The sequence below is a fragment of the Cyprinodon tularosa genome, unplaced genomic scaffold (genome assembly GCF_016077235.1).
Source record: "Cyprinodon tularosa strain WSP-4 unplaced genomic scaffold, ASM1607723v1 ctg156, whole genome shotgun sequence".
NCBI classification, from domain to species: domain Eukaryota; kingdom Metazoa; phylum Chordata; class Actinopteri; order Cyprinodontiformes; family Cyprinodontidae; genus Cyprinodon; species Cyprinodon tularosa.
In genome coordinates this window covers 293,064-312,177 of record NW_024038395.1, presented here as the reverse complement: position 1 = coordinate 312,177, position 19,114 = coordinate 293,064, and the positions used below count along the sequence as shown (strand labels likewise).

General features: G+C 39.6%; 1 protein-coding gene across 15 annotated transcripts in view; it reads left to right on the top strand.

Annotated features, from left to right (window-relative positions):
- The window catches only part of cacna1g (calcium channel, voltage-dependent, T type, alpha 1G subunit), a 384,250-nt gene that overhangs the window by 223,791 nt on the left and 141,345 nt on the right, over window positions 1-19,114 (top strand). For all 15 annotated transcript variants that reach the window (XM_038280073.1, XM_038280083.1, XM_038280085.1 and 12 more), the window contains 4 exons: window positions 4,292-4,583; window positions 6,392-6,484; window positions 7,227-8,067; window positions 8,523-8,908. In XM_038280073.1, coding sequence (XP_038136001.1) covers window positions 4,292-4,583; window positions 6,392-6,484; window positions 7,227-8,067; window positions 8,523-8,908 — 1,612 coding nt within the window. The remainder of the gene's footprint in view (window positions 1-4,291; window positions 4,584-6,391; window positions 6,485-7,226; window positions 8,068-8,522; window positions 8,909-19,114) is intronic.

Sequence of the window (19,114 nt, the reverse complement as noted above, 5' to 3'; positions counted from 1 at the left end):
ATTTTGGCTTTAATTAAAAGTGTTTAACTCTGACTTTTTTAGGGATTTGTATAATTTTAAATTAATTGTAGATACAGTCGAAACCTTTGAAATCCCTGGACCCCATGAAATCTGTTATAAACCATTCAAACTTTAAAAAACCATGGGAACAGCTAGAGAAGAGACACTAAAGACATCTCAACATCACAGGAAATTCTTAAAACTTGCTGAAAATAATTAGAAACCACTTGAAATGCTGAAAATCCATGAAAATGCTAGTAAGCACTAGTGAAATTTCATTAGTTCAAAATACTTGGAAACATTAGAACCCAGTGACATTTCTTTCCCTTATGAAAATCACCCCACAGCAGGATGCTGCAGCCAACATTTTTTCACATAAATTCTGTGTTTACGATAAAATAGATATTTCCCCTCACATTTTACATATAGGCCTAAAACTTCAAACTTTATTTGGCCAAAATTCTTGCTTCAATATATCTCTTTTGCCCCATAAAAGTAAGTTTCTTGCATAATGGAGGAAAAAAAAATCAATGGGACAACTTTTTCTGAGGTACTGGATACATCTATGGCTTTATCGTGATTTTTATTGAAATCACCACCTAAAAGTAAGTCTGCACGATGTCAAAGTAACTCCAACCTTCTTTTAAACTGGGTCATGCACAATAGTCTGTGAGGATACTGACTCACTGCCTCATTTCAGTGATGAATGGACGAACAAGACAGGTTCTGGAATAGTAAAAAAGGCCCTGGATGGACTATGCTCCTGTATGTGGTACATCGGTTCCCATAACTTATTCATGTAGCCCAAGTCATCTCAGGATCATTACTCTCTATAGGATTGATGACACCTCACATCTGTAATTTAAGTTCATGCATTATGCCTTGGGGGAAGACATGATTTTTGTCATCATAGTCAGTTTTTGTGACTACGCAATGGTACCTGGAACGTTTGTGTTTTATAAATGGAAGACTGTTTAAGCTTTAGTCTCTACTAAAATAACTGTTTTAAACTCTTTAACAATTCACTTCATATCAGCGCAACATATTCTAAAACTTTAGCAATAGCTGTCAGACACATTTATAGCTTATTTTTCCAATCTGATTAGGAGCATTTGAGATTACTTCTGAAGATTTGCATCCCTTCTTGCTTCCCAGGCTGTGATAAATAGATGGTTTGCCTCACCGAACTCATCAGGCATAAAAGTGTTCTGGCAGATCACCTTAACGTGTGAAACAGCTTTTAAGAAAGAGAGTGAGAAGTGGTCCCAAAGTGAAAACAGATTGGTCTGGTCCCCCAAAAAGTGTGACTGTGCTTTGCAATTAATAAAGGCTGCCAGCTGAAGGGGTGCTGACAGATGAGCCAGATATAACACAAATGCCAGACACATTTCCTCTCTTCCAGATGGAAGAGTGCTATGTAACAGATATGCCAACAGGTGCCATGGCACCAAATATGTTTTTGGATTCAAATCCCTCAAAAGACATACGGGTCTCTGCAGGTACTTGGCCCTTTGAGTTAGCTTAGTCTAAAACTATAAACAGACAAATACAATAAAAGCTCTAATAAATTGTTGTTAAGAGCCACATTAGGACACATTGGGATACTATTACTAGCAACTATTGGAATGGTTTTGGACCAACAAAATATTCAAATTATTTCAAAATAGACTAAGCTTTTTGGAACTTCAGGTTTAAATACATTAATAGTGTGTATCAGAAATACTAAAATCAAACAGTTTCAGTAACACCTCAGAAAATATGACACTTATTTGCTATCAAATGTCCTACGTTGGGTGTATCAAATTGGCTATAAATGATAACTTTGCAACCACCCTGTTTTACTTTGAAGCTTATGAAAAGCTTTCAAGTTTAGATTTGAGTAATCTCTTTTTGCATCCTTTATGTGCTACTAGTTGGTAGCACACAGGATTCACTAAGGTTCTACTGATCAGCCTTCCTCTTTGGAAATTCTTTTTTTTTTTGCTATTATAAATCCATACTTATGGATTTTTTAAAACATGGTTCAACAAGAATCTTGTTTTTGTTTTAATTGTTAATCATATGATACATAAATGTATCGTAATTATTTCTTTTCAGTCTAAAGTATTTAACATTAACATTTAAATTTAGCAGACAACAGGCTGTTTACCGTTATTAGAGGCTATCGTTGGCAGGTTACTGTCAGCACAGTGTTTAGAAGTAATACATTTTTTGTTCTAAGAGTATCAATGAGATAGCAGATACCCAGTATTAAAAAAAGTATTTGCTCACCTGGCATTCCAATCACTTCAATGATCACAGGTGTACAAAGCTAAACACCTAGGCATGCAAACTGCTGTCACAAACATTTTTAAAATAATGAGTCACTTTTAGGGGGTCAGTGAATTCAAACAGGAACTGCAACAAATCTAGTTATGAACTGTCCACTCTCCTAAATATTGAGTGGCCTTCAGATTAGCTCAAGAACAGAGGGCTTCATGGAATGCGTTTCCCTCGTCAAACACCTGCATCCAAGCCATACTTTACTAAGTATAATGCAAAAAGTGGCATAAAATACACCACCACTGGACTCTAAAGTTGTGGAGATACCTTTTCTTGAGGTACAAATCATACTTCTCTATCTAGAAATCTGATGGCTGAGATTAGGTTTGGCGGTTGCCACAAGCACAGTACTTGTCTGACTGCATTTTTCCAACTATTAAATTTGGTGGAAGTGGAATATGGTGTAGTGTTGTTCATCAGGAGCTGGACTTGGCCCTTAGTTCAAATGAAAGGACCTCTGAATGCTTCAGCATTACAAGACGTTTTAGACAACCCAACTTTGTGGTTACAGTTTGGAGCTTCCTGCTTCAATATAACTATGCACCAAGCACAAAGCATTATCAGACATGGATGGTAGAGTTTAATGTGGATGAACTTGACTGTCCTGTACAGAGTACTGAGCTGAACCTGATAGAACACTTGTTGGATGAAATAGAGACTGAGAGTCAGGCCTTCTGATCCAACATAAGTGTGTGACATCACAAATGCATCTCTAGAAGAATGGTGAAATGTCTAACAACCTCCTAAACCTTGCGAATGTCCTTCCCAGAAAGATTATATGTGAGTCAAGGCAGGTGAGCAAATACTTTTGGCAATGTAGTATAAACTGAATTAAAGCTGGTTGTGGCTTATTCAATGCTAATAAAAATGAGTGTTTTAAAAATGTTTGTAAATTAGTTAAATTTGCACCTTGCATTAATTATGAAGCTACAGGCAGTATTGGAAGCTCAATTGCATTTATTTGAAGGAAAGCTGTAAAATTGTGTTAACTGGTGGATCACTTCTTGACATTGGGATTGTTGTAATAATTGTTTTCTTAATCTATACAACTTAATAACTACTTCATTGTTTTTAGAATAAGAGTATCAGACGAAGATGAACAGATTCACTTTTTTACCCAGTGTTACTTCACCAGAATAAAAACCCAACCGCATTAACGGCTGATAGTGATTTAGTTACACACAATACCTCAAAATGCTCTTAGAGTTTTATTTAAAATCACACGCTGCATTTCTACATCTCTCCTCACCATTTTTAAAATAATGCTTCTTTACCCCTAAGAACAAGGAACACATTAACAAGAAAATGTACCACAATTATTGTAACTTAAAAGATTTAGCACAGCAATCTTTTTTTTCTTTTCCACATTAATATAGATTCTCATCCAGATGTTAGATGGCAAAGTGCAATCCTAAAACTTTTCTAAAAGGCATTTTAACTAGTGTTGCGCCGATGCCATTTTTTTTGCCCCGATACTGATACCCGATACCTGGCTGTGCAGTATAGGCCGATACCGATACCATAATAATGTAAAATAATTGCCATCATGGCTTTATCAAGCTGCTGCCTACCTTTGTGAAGCAGGAAAAAATCTAATACAAAGTGAATCCAGTTGAACTTTTTATTGCCTACCAGGAGTGGATGACAATAGTTGAATAAACTTATAGCTCTCAAAATGGTATCGGTCCCCTATTTGTTGGTACTCGCCGATACCGATACCACCATTTTAGGGCAGTATCGGGGCCCCGTCCGATACTGGTATCGGTATCTGTTCAACACTAATTTTAACCTCTCTTATGTATTAAAAAACAGGGTAGTATTATTTCTTTGGTTGAATGATTATCGAAAGCCATATAAAACAACAGGACCTACAGTAAATACATATCAAATGACCTTTGCTGTGTTGTCTTATGTCAGTTCACACCTGTAAGTAACTTTCACAACATTTTCTCCTTTTTTGCTTGCACAGCCCTCTGTCCCTGAACCTTGGAAATTATTACCAAACAGAGAATGATGATGAGAACCCCTTTATCTGCTCTATGGAGGGACACAACGGCATGAGGGAGTGCGACTCAGTTCCCAAGCTGTACGAGGCAGGCCAGCAGTGCACGCTAAATATTGACTCCTACAACAGCACAGATAACACCACCTGTGTGAACTGGAACCAGTACTACACCAATTGCTCTGCTGGCGACATAAACCCCTTTAAAAATGCTATCAATTTTGACAACATCTTCTATGCGTGGATAGCCATCTTTCAGGTATGGTAGCTGCTAAAAGCTGAGAATCATAAATTAAAAACTTGACTTAGATAAGGAGTTTTTCTTTTTTAATTGCATGTTCTGCAGTAGTAAGCTTGGTTTTGCTGATAACAAGATCTGTATACAAAGCCTAATTGCTCAGTGGTTGGTGCATCAGAGTGTTGCATACTTAGCATTCTATTACCACACAAGACAGAAAACTCTATAATTATTTTCTATCCTATATCTTAAAGGCCTTTTGTTGGACTTGTATTCTGTTTAATCTGGCGCCACCAGGTTTATTTAAGAGGACAAAAGCCAGATCTAAGATCGCAGCAAAAGTCTGTGTTTTGTGTCAAACAGCGAAGTCCGACAAGCTTTGCACAAATGAGCATTAATTGTTAGTATTTGAATATGTGCAGGTACAAAGCTGAATGTGCTGAGAGCAAAATCTCACAAAAATCATCAAATGCACTAATCATGGAGGCTTAGATTTGCAGTCACACAGAAAAACACAAAAAAGTGGAATAACACACTTCAGGCCTTTCCAACTTCGATGTAATGTTCTTAAAACGTGTCCAAATAAGGCTCAGTATTGTGTGTGGCCTCCACTTGCCTGTATGACCTCCCTACAACACCTGGGCATGCTCCTCATGAGGTGGTTGATGGTCTCCAGCGAGCTGTCCTCCCAGACCTGGACCAAAGCATCCGCCAACTCCTGGATAGTGCAATGTGATGTTGGTAGATGGATCGAGACATGATGATATCCTCAATCAGATTCAGATCTGGGGAACATGTGGGACAGTCCAAAGCTGCAATGCATTCATCTTGCAAGAACTGCTGACAGATTCTAGCCATATGAGGTCTAGCCTTATCCTGCATTAGGAGGAAACCAGGGCCTACCGCACTAGCATATGGTCACACAAGTGATCACAGGATCTCATGCCAGTACCTAATGGCAGTCATGCTACCTCTGACCAGCACATGGAGGGTTGTACAGAACTCCAAAGAATTACCACCAAACACATTTCCGACCAACAGCCAAACGGGTCATGCTGAATGATGTCGGTGTCTACAGATTCTGTCATGTCTTTAACATGTGCACAGTGCAGTGTGAACCTGATCTCATCTGTGAAAGGCACAGGGCACCAGTGGCGAATTTCCAATCCTCGTGTTCTCTGGCAAATGCCAAGCATGGTGTGCATGGTGTTTGGTCTTTGAGCACAACCCCCGTCTGTGGATATCGGGCCCTCATGCCATCCTCATGGAGTTGGTTGCTAACTGATTGTACTGACACATGCAAATTTTTAGCCTGCTGGAGGTCATTTTGCAGGGCTCTGGCAGTGCTCCCCCTGTTACCCTTGCACAAAGATGGAGGTAGCAAGCCTTTTGCAGCAAACCCTCTTGCCATAGTTCGCATGTACCATCCTGGGTGAGCTGCACTACCTGAGACACATGTGAGGATTGGAGAGTTCCCCTCATGCTACCTTGAGTTTGAAAGCACCACCGACATTCAAAAGTGACCAAAATATCAGTCAGAAAGAATTCTGAGAAGTAGTCTGTGGTCCCCACCTGCAACCACTCCTTTAATGAGTGTGTCTTGTTAGTTTCCAATCATTTTCACCTGCACAACAGCATGTGAAATTGATTGTGAATCAGTTTTGCTTCCTAAAAGGAGAGTTTGATTTCATCAGAAATTTGATTTGAATAAAGTCGTATTGCAATTTTTTCTTGTTCGCTTTATTTTTTGAGCTGTCTATTTGTTCATGTCCTCTTAAGTTTTGTCCAAACTCTGATTGTTTTTTTTTTACTATTCTTTGCCTTGTTAGGTGATCACTTTGGAGGGTTGGGTGGACATCATGTACTTTGTCATGGATGCCCACTCTTTCTACAACTTCATCTACTTTATCCTACTTATTATTGTAAGTGCTCTTTCAACATTGCTCAAAACTTCACCTACTGTACAGTCTCATAATTCACAATACTTGCAGATTTTAGGTAGATTTGTTTGTTTGTAACAGTTTGGAGCACTGTTGCCTTGCAGCAAGAAGATTCTGGCTTGGGGTCTTTCTGCATGGAGAACCCATGCATGTTCTGCCTGTGCATGCATGGGTTCTCTGGGGTTAATCTGGCTTCCCCCACCAGTCCAAAAACATGACTGTTAAGTCATGTTTTTTGGACTTGTGTCTCTGTTGCCATGTGACAGACTGGTGACCGGTCCAGGGTGTACCCAGCCAGTCAGAGATAGGCACCAACACCACCGTGACCCTGATGGAATAAACAGGAGAAAACGGATGGATGGAATTTTATTTTTTATACAATGCATGGCACTACACCTATAGTCCTGAAATGCATGCTTCATTGATGAAGCAGGTATTACACAATGGGTAGTTTTACCATTTGAGAAAATAAAGAACTAGAACATTTTGGCAGCCTTTGCTATCATTGAAAAAAACAAACAAAAACAAAAACAAAAAAACATTCACTATATAAAAAAATTAAATGCAGAATATAATTCTGACAGTACTGAAAAACTTATGATTAATAATGACTCTGTGATAGTACTTATTATTTAACTTTGCAGTTAACAGATCATGGGACTCCCTGGTGGTTATAACAAACAATGTCAGAATAACAATGTAATTTACCTCTCTCTACTTTCAGATCGGCTCGTTTTTCATGATCAACCTGTGCCTAGTGGTTATCGCAACTCAGTTCTCAGAAACCAAGCAGAGGGAGAGCCAGCTGATGAAAGAGCAACGTGTGCGTCACATGTCTAATGCCAGCACTTTGGCTTCTCAGTCTGAGCCAGGCTCCTGCTATGATGAGCTACTGAAGTACCTGGTTCACGTCATCCAAAAGGGGGCCAGGCAAGTGGCTGGTGTTTGTAGGGTCTTGGCCCGCCATGCAGGATTTAAGATTCCCGCATCACAACCATCTTCAGAGGCACAGCATAACAAGAGTCTGAGAAGGAGAAGAAAATCATCCAGACAAGGATCAGTGTTGGTTCACCATCATCATCATCACCACCACAATCACTACCATCTAGGTAATGGTAGCATCTGGGAGGAAGGGAGCATGAGATGTATGGAGGGAAGGGACATTGAAGCTGGGCCTCCCAAAGCAACCACAAACATTATTCCACTGGGTGTGGTAGCACCATCATCTGTGATATCCACAACCTCTGACTCAAATCTCACTGTGTTGGGAGCTGCTGATTCATCCTCAGGCTGCTGTGTGCTCAACACAGAGGCCTCTCCCTGCACTTTGTTTTCCACCAACAATCCAGTAGCCTCCCTGGCTCCAACCGCATCATCCAGAGCCATGAAGAGGAACTCTGTACCATTTGCTGCTCCTGGGCCTAAGAACTACCCAACCCTACAGACCAGGATCCAGGCAGAGTCCAGGCGAGGGAGTGTTGCTGCCAGCATTCGATCAAATCTGAGTTGTAACCTGAATATCTATCCCATACATCTGGACAGACAGCAATCATGCAATCCATCAGGTAAACATACATATAACTAGGAATGCATTTTAAGGCTTTTGATTGACTCTTAAATACCCCATCTCCTGTGCTTTCTCTGTTGGAATTTATTTAAAAAATTGGATGGTTTAAAGGTTATTAAAAACTATTGTCAGTTTTACTTTTAAATCAGATAGTCTAGTGCCTTGTAGTGCAAGTATGAGCTGCAAAACATCATGTCGTCATACACTCAGATTAAGTTCTGAACAGGTTGAGGTAAGAGTGGTTCAAGTTGCACGGAGGGTGATTATATTTAATGACCTCCTGATTGGCTGCAGCATTGTTTGTGAGAGTGAGTTATTAGTCATGCAGTACACAGCTTCCATCTTCATCAAGCTTTCTCAAACACACAATGTCTACAAATGTCATCTTCAAACAGTCACAATTGTAAATTTCTTCCGCAATAGGATTTTATCTCATTTCTCATTTGGTTGCAGCTCAGATCTCCCGCCAGCTGTCAGCTCATGAGCTCATCACCATGGACGCAGCTCGTCTGACCATGGACCCCGAGACCTGTCCTGATTGCGCAAAGGCACTGGCCAATGAGTCTGAGGGCTTTACAGAGGGCAACGAGACACAAGGCGACTCAGACAGTGATGGGGTACATGAGTACGAGGACCTCCGCCACAGGAACAGGAGAGACAGTCGGCAGCCCAGAAAGAAAAGGCGGAGGTTGGGGAAGACAGCAGCAAAGGTCGTCCACTTTTGGAGGCTGGCGTGTGCCACCTTTAAGAAGATTGTGGATAGTGATTACTTTGGTCGAGGGATTATGATTGCCATTCTTATAAACACTCTGAGCATGGGGATCGAGTACCATCAGCAGGTAGAGTAACATTACTTTTATCTGCTCCATATCAAGAGTTTCTTTTTGATGGTTGAACAAAGCCTACACTAGGAATACTGACAATAGGCAGATGGATAGAATATAATAAAACACTTACGAAGGTTATTAGATTTGGGTTCTACCTTTTGTGTTGTATGTCCCATATGCAAAGTAATTTTTAATCTATACAACTTAAAATAAGTCTTCACTCACTCATCCTTATTTACACAAGCCTAATTACAGCCCTTTAAGAGAGAAATTTGAAAGAGAAAAGAATATTGAGCAAATTGTCTGAAATTACTTTTGTTGCTCTATTTTCTTTTTATAATTATCTGTACTATATTCTCTCATCTTAAGTTAAAGGTATAAAGAAATGTATCACCCAAAATAATTTTTAGAAAAGGGTTGTGGTGTGCTAATATGAGGTCTAAATGTGCCTTGTATGAGCAGATGGGCTGAAAATCAAAACATGTGTGTGAGATGAGCTCTAATGCGTTCATCTATCCAAGAGTCTAAAGTATCCGTTCTTCTTTCTTGGTCTGAATGTCAAGCAAAGCTACTATTAGCTTTCTTTGAACAATAAGAAGAAATATGGCCCATAAAACAACAATAATGTGCTTACAATACTTTTGGCAGTCTTCACTTGTTAGCATCTGTAAAGGACATAGCATATGTAGGTACAAAGCTTCTAAAGGTGTGGGTGAGCCCCCTAAATGAATGCTTTTATTAGTTTTCCAACTATAAAGCCAAAAGGACTGATTTTTCCCCCAATATGTCTGTGGCATAATGTAAATGCTGTTCAGTTTAGATACAAGAAGCTGTGGAAAAATGAAACAATATTCAGATTAAATATTTCTCATTCAAAGGAGCAGTAAGATTACCTTGCAATTTTTTCTTCTGTTTGTTTCTTTTGGTGTAGTTCTGAAGAATCTTATTTTATTCAACTTGGAGCTTCGATTTTGAAATTACTCTTTATGGTAAATTTTTGACCTACAATATAAATTTTGGCACATTTTAATATCTATGTAATTTAGTTTAATTGCATTTTTTATACTTTTTAAAATCAAAAGGCAAAGTTTATGATGTTGTAGCCGATAGTATTCAATATTCTCCTGTGGTGGATATTGTATAACAGTCTGATGAAGAGGTTGCTTAGACCAGGGTTCCTTTACCCTTGGTCCTAAGGGCCCAATGTCCTACATGTTTAGGAGGTAATTAACAGGCTTTTACAGCAACTGCCAGTGAAGGTTGTCAGTCATCCAGGTCATAGCCATTCCGAAAAAAAGAAATGAAAAAGAATTCAATGGACTTTGTTTCCAAGTTTAAAGATGTTTCGCTTCCCATCCAGGATTCAAAATATCAGGAATAGCATTGAGTTCGAGGTTTTATACAGTAGCCCAACAAGGCCTTGTTTTTGTTTTGAAAACCTGCAAATTGGAACAGACGAAGGGGCCCATCCCTTTGAAATAGGGGTAATTTTGGCTTCTTTTGTTAGCCTGCACGGCCAAAAATCCCCTTTAACGAACCACCTTTCAGACACTCAGATGGGTATGGGGCATTACAGGCAAACAAAAGAAGCCAAATGACCCCCCATTCCAAAGGGATGGACCCCTTCGTCTGGAACTTAATTAACGAATGGTTCAGACAGATGATCATTATTTCTAGGTCCTGCTGGTCACTCTGCCTCCCCTGCAAAGTGCCTACACTTTCTTTGATATTTGTTGGAACTGTTGGGTAGCTACAGCCTATGGCGACAGTGGGCCACTGTGACAGCAAATCCCATAATGCTTTTTGAGAAGAGCTCTCCACGCAAAGCATTCTGGGATATATCGGTTAATCTAGTCTCCATAGAGGATCACTACTTTTTAAGATGCATTTTAGGATGCATTTTTTGAGTCCAGTACTTTTTAAGGAGAGACTCATCTTAAACATGAAGGATAGTGGGCCCTGAGGACCAGGGTTAAGAACTCCTGGCTTAGACTGTATTATCGCTTCAGTGTGCCATCAGGATTGGCAAAGGCTTTGTAACAAGCCGTTCATTTGAGTCAGCTGTGTTGGAGCAGGGATTCATCTAAAACCTGCAGGACAGTAGATCTTTAGGACCACGGTAGGACACCATTGGTGTAGATGACGAGCCTTTAAAACAATGTCTGAAGGTGAACGTAGCTACAAGCCAATGTCCTTTTTTAACTCTTAAAAAAGTGTTTTATCAATCATCCCATGGCTTTGGCTGTTACAGTCTATGTTCCCTGAACTGTGTTGTTTTTTTTGTAAAGAACATGAAGAACCTTACTAAGTGCTTGTTCTAGAGTGGAGAACCACAATATGTTTAAGGCTGTAAGGTTGGGTTAGGATTTTGGCATGTCTGACCTCAAGTAAAGTTAGGTAAAATGATTGAAGCAAGTGAGAAAAGTGTTTGTTGTATTGTTTACAAGTGTTGTTGTGCATCAGAATCCTGGAGAAAGGCCAGGTTTTCTAAGGTTACCTTCGGTTCTTGACCCAGTGCCCATAAACACTTCCAGATGGAAAGCACTCCAGGAGCAGGTTTTATAGCCTACTAGTCATCAGCGTTCTTCCAACCCTTTTTTCCCTGACTCTTTTTAAAGTTCCTCCTTCAGCTGTATTTTTTTTCTCTTCTCTTTCTGCTTTTTCCTTCTAATGCTTGTGCTTCTTCTATTCACATATTCATATCTTTTACTCCTTTTTTTACCCCTTAAATCTTTTTAACATTTTTCATACGCTTGGTAATGACCTTTTTGTTAGATAGATTTACTAAAGCCATGGTGAATGATAAGAGAAACCATGAATGCCTTTCTGAAAATATATTCTATTATCGAATGAATGGAGCTTCACATCACAAGATTCAAACATGGAGGTCAGACTCTGCATTTCTTACCTGACAAACACAAACTCTACTGTAGCCTGCATAGCCATTTAGAAAAGTCTGTGCTTTTGTCATGCACAAGTATGTCAAGAAGACGGGTCATCATTGAAGGTGGATTCCAAAGTTTTGGCTGTTCTAAAAAGAAAGCTCCTATCTAATTTGCTTTGTATCTTCCTGTTTAGAACTGTACTTTCCTCACTGAGGTATAGCGACTTCAACTGGAAAGTTAGCTAAACTCTCCATCATTCATGAACATGAAAGATTTGTTCCATCTTCACATTGAAACCAAATAAGATTAAATTATGTTACGAGAGTTAAACTAAAACAGAATCACCAATAAAAAAATAAAATAAAAAAAATGGAATTACCTACACATGAAGTACCATTTACTGTGCTAATAAAGTTAAGTGCTTAGCTGACTGCTTATACCAGGCATGTCTGTAGTCTGTCCTTGAGGGCTGCTGTCCTGCAGGTTTTTTGAGGTTTTTATGCTTCTACAAAGCTGATTATGATAATTGGGGTTCAGCAAAAGCCTTTTTTTCAGCTATCAATGGAAATTGGCTGTGCTGAAGCAGGGAAACCTCTTAAACATGCAGGAAAGTGGTCCATGAGGACTGACTTTAGACATGCCTGGTTTATACAGTGGCTAGGAAGGCACGTAACATCTAGTTACAAAAATATGCTAAGGTTAGCATGTAAATAAAGCTTAATACACATTATTTAAAGCTAAACTATTACCTGAAAGGCATAACAAGAATCAGTTCCTACTATCTCTATGTTTTACATAAAACCATGTAACCTGGATGTCCACATCACAGATATTTTTTTAAGAAAACTATTTATTTATCAATGTTTTGGTCAAAGTCTACACCAAAATACACAATTTGTACATTCTACTGATTCCACAGCTCCTGAAAAGGAATAAACTTCTGGTAATTTAATTTAAACTTATCCTAAAATGTATTTATGTCCTTTGTTGCTCGTTTGTGTGCATGACACTGATCCATTCCTTTCCAGAGGGGCTGCTAAAATATTTAAAGTGAAACTTGACTGATCAACATCCAGTGGACATTCTCAGTCATCCAGGTCATGCACAAGCATTAAACAATTCAATCTAGGCAAATGGATGTGAAGTTTTTTAGAAGATGTTCACCTCTCATCTAAGAGGCTTCTTCAGCTCTAACTCATGGTGGGGAGCACTCAGATTAATATTATTCAATTAAGTTTTTTTCAATAATTATGCAGATTTACTTTTCCTGGGAATGTGCACAGGTAGGCTTTACTATAACTTATTGAAGTTAAGAGCATGTGTTGGATTTAATGTTGGATGTTTGTAAAAGCCTAGGGTAGGAGAAAAAGTAGGGGAAATTTACAACAAAAATAAAAAAATGTTGTCTCATGAGGCTGAATAATTTCAGAAAATAAACCAATGAAACAGTCTGGACAAAAAGGATGTTACCCTTAATATTTTGATGCAAAACCATTGAACTAATCACTGCAATCAAGTGATTCCTTTAACTTTTAAATTAGACTCTCAGTAGGTGGTTTGACCCATTCCTTTCCATTAAGCATGTTTGCTTCTTCCAAAGATGCTCGATAGGATTTAGGTCAAGGCTCATTTATTAATATTGAAATTATTAAAGCAGTTATAAGGAAAATACAGGTGTTTGCTCCTTGGGTTAAAACGTACTGAATTGGGATACATTTCAGTGCAACTGAGTGAGTTTTGTTTCTCGTTTGAAAAGGTTTGCATTTCTGCTGCACTTATCAATTTAATCCACTTCAGTTTATTTATATAGCGCCAATTCACAAAACCTGTTCTCTCAAGACACCTTTTAATTGAACTAGATCATACAATCAAATTGATTCAAAGTTTTCTCTCTAAGGAAAACTATAATATACTGTAGGAGTGACAAAGAATTAGGGGGGACATAAGATGGCTTTGATCCCTCCCACAGGATTGGCCAAGGAGGTCCCATTGGGGGTGTTAATGGTCGTTAGGGGGTTCTGATGGGTGGCTAACTCCCACATCATAGTGGTTTTGGTCATATGCCTCACTGTAGTGTATATCAGGTGAGGGCGGGTGGGAGATGAATCTTCTGGGTATTGTTCCTAAAGGCTCTTTGTAAGTGGTTGAAAGGTTATGTCTAAGATCACCTCCTTTGTTGAGAGATGGTTTTTCCAGGTTAAGAGAGATGGCTTGTTTAACCGCTCGCTCAAACCATCTTTCTTCCTTGGACAGAATATTCACATTGTTGTCCTCAAATGAGTGTCCTTTAGTCTTCAGTTGTAGGTGAACAGCTTAGTCCTGTCCTGAGGAGCTGGCTCTCCTGTGTTGAGCCATGCGCCTGTGTAGCAGTTGCTCCAATTTACAGATCCGTGCCCTCTTCACTGCGCTGAATGGTATAAACCATGATGTCGGTCTTGTTTCTGGATGTCTTGTCTTTGGGTTGAACCAGTTTTTGTCCTAGTGTGTTGCCAGGTTTGAAGTGCACAGGGATCCGGTACTGGTTGAAAATCCTCCTGAGTTTTTCAGAGACACAATTGACATATGGAATGACGATGTTCAATGACGATCCAATAGGCACAAAAGTAAAAAAGCTTTAAATGTCTCTTAAACTTTTTCACAGTGAAGGAAAGCTAGAGTTTCTCTTTTTTGTTTCTCTTTTTTTCTGAGTTTTTAAAGTTAGATTTGTATTTGCTGTGTCTGGAGCCTCTATATATTCATAAAATGTTAATGTACAAAGGACTGGAAAAAATACCTCAAATACCTGAATGGAGGAGTGCAAAGCCAGGGCTATACTGATAAGCTATTATTATTATTATTATTATAATATTGAATCTTATTACCGTAAATCCTCTAATATAGGCCCGGGCCTTTATTTCACTCAAGTGCATCGCGGTCCAGGCCTTTATTGGAAAGAGGCCAGAATTAGAGACAGGCCTCTATTGCTATTTGAGCAAAACAGACTACCAGTGGAATGAATAAAAATGAGATTTTGTGTCTATTTGAACCTATAAAACACTAGGTTCATTTATTGAAAAAGTACAGTTACCATGTCTCACTTGGTTTGAAGTAAAAAAAAAATAAAAAATCCTCCAATTCTGTTTAATCCTCCTCCTCAGTTTCCTCCTCCTCTTCATCTCTCCCTTTAATCTCCTCATCACTCGCGCTCCTCCTCATGTTCTGCTGCGTGTCTGTTCTCTTCCTCGCGCAGACGGGCAGCAGTCAGGGCCTGTCGTCCAGCTGCGCAGGGCTGTGGTACTTGTATGTTACTACCATAAGTATAATGTTGAGGTATGCCCAGAAAAAACGTTTATAGCCCCGGCCTGTATTAGAGACCGGCCATTATTTACCTCCTCTGACAGCGAGACCGGCCAATGTTAGAGTCCCGGCCGCTAATGGAATACAGGCCAATATTAGAGAATTTACGGTATTATAAGAATAATGAGTGTTTGGATGCTTGCGTAGTGACTTCCTTGTAGACTTCCAGACTGAGGTTACAACAGCTTATCTTGCCATAATCACTTATTCCTTTATTGTGTTATAAAGGTGTAGAAAGGTATTTGATCACAACAGATTTATGTCATCCGTCATCGGATCTTTTATGCAGAACTCTAAGTTAAGGTTTCATTCAGCAGAAAAGTAGAATGTGGAATTCTGGCTGTGTCTTCAGAAAAATTCATGAGGACAACAACACCCTTAGGCGTAATTTGTATGGAGATGAAGTTTATGACTGTGGTGCATATGAAATTTGAAACAAACTAGAAGCACTATTTATTTGTTAAGTGCAATAAATGTTCAAGCTAAGAGTAATTACTTGCTGCTTAATGGGGTTCTAATTTACAAATTATGGCATTGAAAGTGAATTCCAATACTCAGCTTTCTGTGTTCATATTTAAGCTAAGTTGTGTATTGAAATACACACCTTAGACATTTTATCACCTCTTCAGGAGTCTTTGTCAGATCTGTTCGCTAAAACCAGAACATTTTGTTAAAGTGCTGACCTTTTTAAGCAACATATACAATTATATTCATGTTTTCTTTAGGATTTAAATTTTCTTCCTTGATTTGGACTGAAAAACATGTGACACTTTAGGCTGTAACCACTGAGCTCTTTATAATCACCATCAGTAATGAGTGTTGTAAGCTCACTGGGCTTGGCAGGCTGAACCAGTCTGCCAAGGAACCAAACAGGGACACGGATGCATGACGGTCAGCAGATTGAACTCTCTTCTCGTAAGTGTGTGGACAGATACAGTACATCAAGACACCTGTCAATCAGTACAGTATTTACATCAGTGGGTTTAGTAGCTTTGCCCAGCTCCAGTACCCTGCTCAGATGACACAGACTTTATAGCCACCCTCTTCTCTTATTAGTTCTTTCAATCTTAAACCTGCACACGTACAAAGTGGTACTTATACTGTCCTCTGCAAGGATGGCTTGTACTAGCAAGGAGAGGGAGTCTGTTTTTTGTCTCTCCGAGCTGTTTAAGAGCATTACCACCTATGGTGGAGCTGATGGAAGGCTTGCCTCTGCCAAATAATGGGACGCGGTGTAGTCTATTTGCTTAGAAAGGCTTACCTCTTTCTTCTATATCAGAAAGGCTGTTTCATCTTGTCTTTATAGCCACTTTGACCCTTCTGTCCTTCCCTCCACACCCCCAAGGAGCAGTGCTGAGGTAAAAACATATTGAGAAAAAAAAAATTCATACAAAGAGTGGATAAACGTGTCTAAAATGCATAGTTTTTAAAATTGCTGCTGGTTTTTTTTATGGAAGCTTTTTAGCACTGACATCAATATCGATCAGACATAAACTCAAAAAGATCCAAAGGCACTTCGGATAACTTGGTTTACATTTCCCACTGGCTGCTTTTCCATTTATATTAACCATGAAAGCAAATCGCTTTAAAGTGAGAGCATATGTGTTTGTCTTTAAATGTATAAGTGTGAAGTTATACTGAAGGGAGGTGGCTTTTGAACCCTTTCACAAGGACAAGGGTAGCCCTTAAGAACTTCAAGGCTAAACAGTTGAAGTGTAAATAGAACACATTGCTTTTAAACAACAAAGGCAGTTTGCAATGTGTGGGTGGTAAATGCCAAAACGATGTGTTTTCAACAAATGTAGAGTTGCTAAAAATAAAAGAGATTGCTTAATTTTCAGTTGTTCAGTTGGAACAGACGTTAATTTTAAATTTAAATACGAAGTTTATTAGGCTCTGTATTTGCTAAGCTGCTCCCTGATTTTAATGCTGCAGATAAAAAATTATGTTTGATCAAATTCCCTCCAGCGCATGTGAACGGAGCGCAACGGAGCACAATTCCTGCTCCACGCTCAGGAGGATGTTCGCTCCACAGCTCAAAAATGCACCAGGACTGTCCACTCAAAATCCGCTCCGCACTCACCTTAATTTTACTGCCGCTCCGGCGAAATTGCTCCACAATCGCTCAAATTAGGAGAAGGCATTTTCTGACATCTTTCCTTCATGTAAATATGCCAGGGCCCTGGGACACATGACACTTTATTTAATGATGTGACCGATAGATATGTGTTTCCCAGCTGTGGATGTAACACTTAGCTCCATTCATGTTGCCCGCATTTTTCTATTTAATTAATAATTTATTCTACTAGACTACAATAAAAAAAGTGACTTCACATCCCATTGCAAATGAGATAATAGCGTATAATGCGTGTATGTGATCCATGTTGCGACAAACTACTATAAACGGACCAGTCGTCTGTCTCCACTGCAATCATCACTGACATTGGTGTTGGATGATTTCTTAAGTTTCGGTCTTATTTCTACTGTTGCCTGAGGTTCAGTAAGGTTGTTATTGGCTAATTACTTCAGTGTTTGAGTAGTGTTCATGATGTTCGGGTGCAGTAGCAAACCTGTGTAGTATTATATGCATTAATTGCATAAAATAACATTTGAGTGATCCATCAGCCTTTGCTTATTGAAACACAGATGGAAAAAAATATAAGATTTAAAAAAATATATATATGGATTTAGCCTTTTACTTTTTTACCATCTGGTGTAAAGTTACAGAAAAACATTTACATCTTATATCAATGAACTTCAGTCAATAAACCATTTCATAAACAAACGTTATTTTATGTTGAAGCAAATATGACACTTTATAATATTCAGTTTAGCGGCACGTGTCTGTTCTCCTGTCTTTAATTCTGTTTTTTCCTCTTTCTGTCCTCTGTTGGAGTGTTCACCACATACACTATATTGCCAAAAGTATTTGCTCACCCATCCAAATTATTGGAATCAGGTGTTCCAATCACTTCCATGGCCACAGGTGTATAAATTCAAGCACCTAGGCATGCAGACTGTTTTTACAAACATTTGTGAAAGAATGGGTCGCTCTCAGGAGCTCAGTGAATTCCAGCGTGGAACTGTGATAGGATGCCACCTGTGCAACAAATCCAGTCGTGAAATTTCCTCGCTCCTAAATATTCCACAGTCAACTGTCAGCTGTATTATAAGAAAATGGAAGTGTTTGGGAACGACAGCAACTCAGCCACGAAGTGGTAGGCCACGTAAACTGACGGAGCGGGGTCAGCGGATGCTGACGCGCATAGTGCGAAGAGGTCGCCAACTTTCTGCAGAGTCAATCACTACAGACCTCCAAACTTCATGTGGCCTTCAGATTAGCTCAAGAACAGTGCGCAGAGAGCTTCATGGAATGGGTTTCCATGGTCGAGCAGCTGCATCCAAGCCATACATCACCAAGTGCAATGCAAAGCGTCGGATGCGGTGGTGTAAAGCACGCCGCCACTGGACTCTAGAGCAGTGGAGACGCGTTCTCTGGAGTGACGAATCGCGCTTCTCCATCTGGCAATCTGATGGACGGGTCTGGGTTTGGCGGTTGCCAGGAGAACGGTACTTGTCTGACTGCATTGTGCCAAGTGTAAAGTTTGGTGGAGGGGGGATTATGGTGTGGGGTTGTTTTTCAGGAGCTGGGCTTGGCCCCTTAGTTCCAGTGAAAGGAACTCTGAATGCTTCAGCATACCAAGACATTTTGGACAATTCCATGCTCCCAACTTTGTGGGAACAGTTTGGAGCTGGCCCCTTCCTCTTCCAACATGACTGTGCACCAGTGCACAAAGCAAGGTCCATAAAGACATGGATGACAGAGTCTGGTGTGGATGAACTTGACTGGCCTGCACAGAGTCCTGACCTCAACCCGATAGAACACCTTTGGGATGAATTAGAGCGGAGACTGAGAGCCAGGCCTTCTCGTCCAACATCAGTGTGCGACCTCACAAATGCGCTTCTGGAAGAATGGTCAAAAATTCCCATAAACACA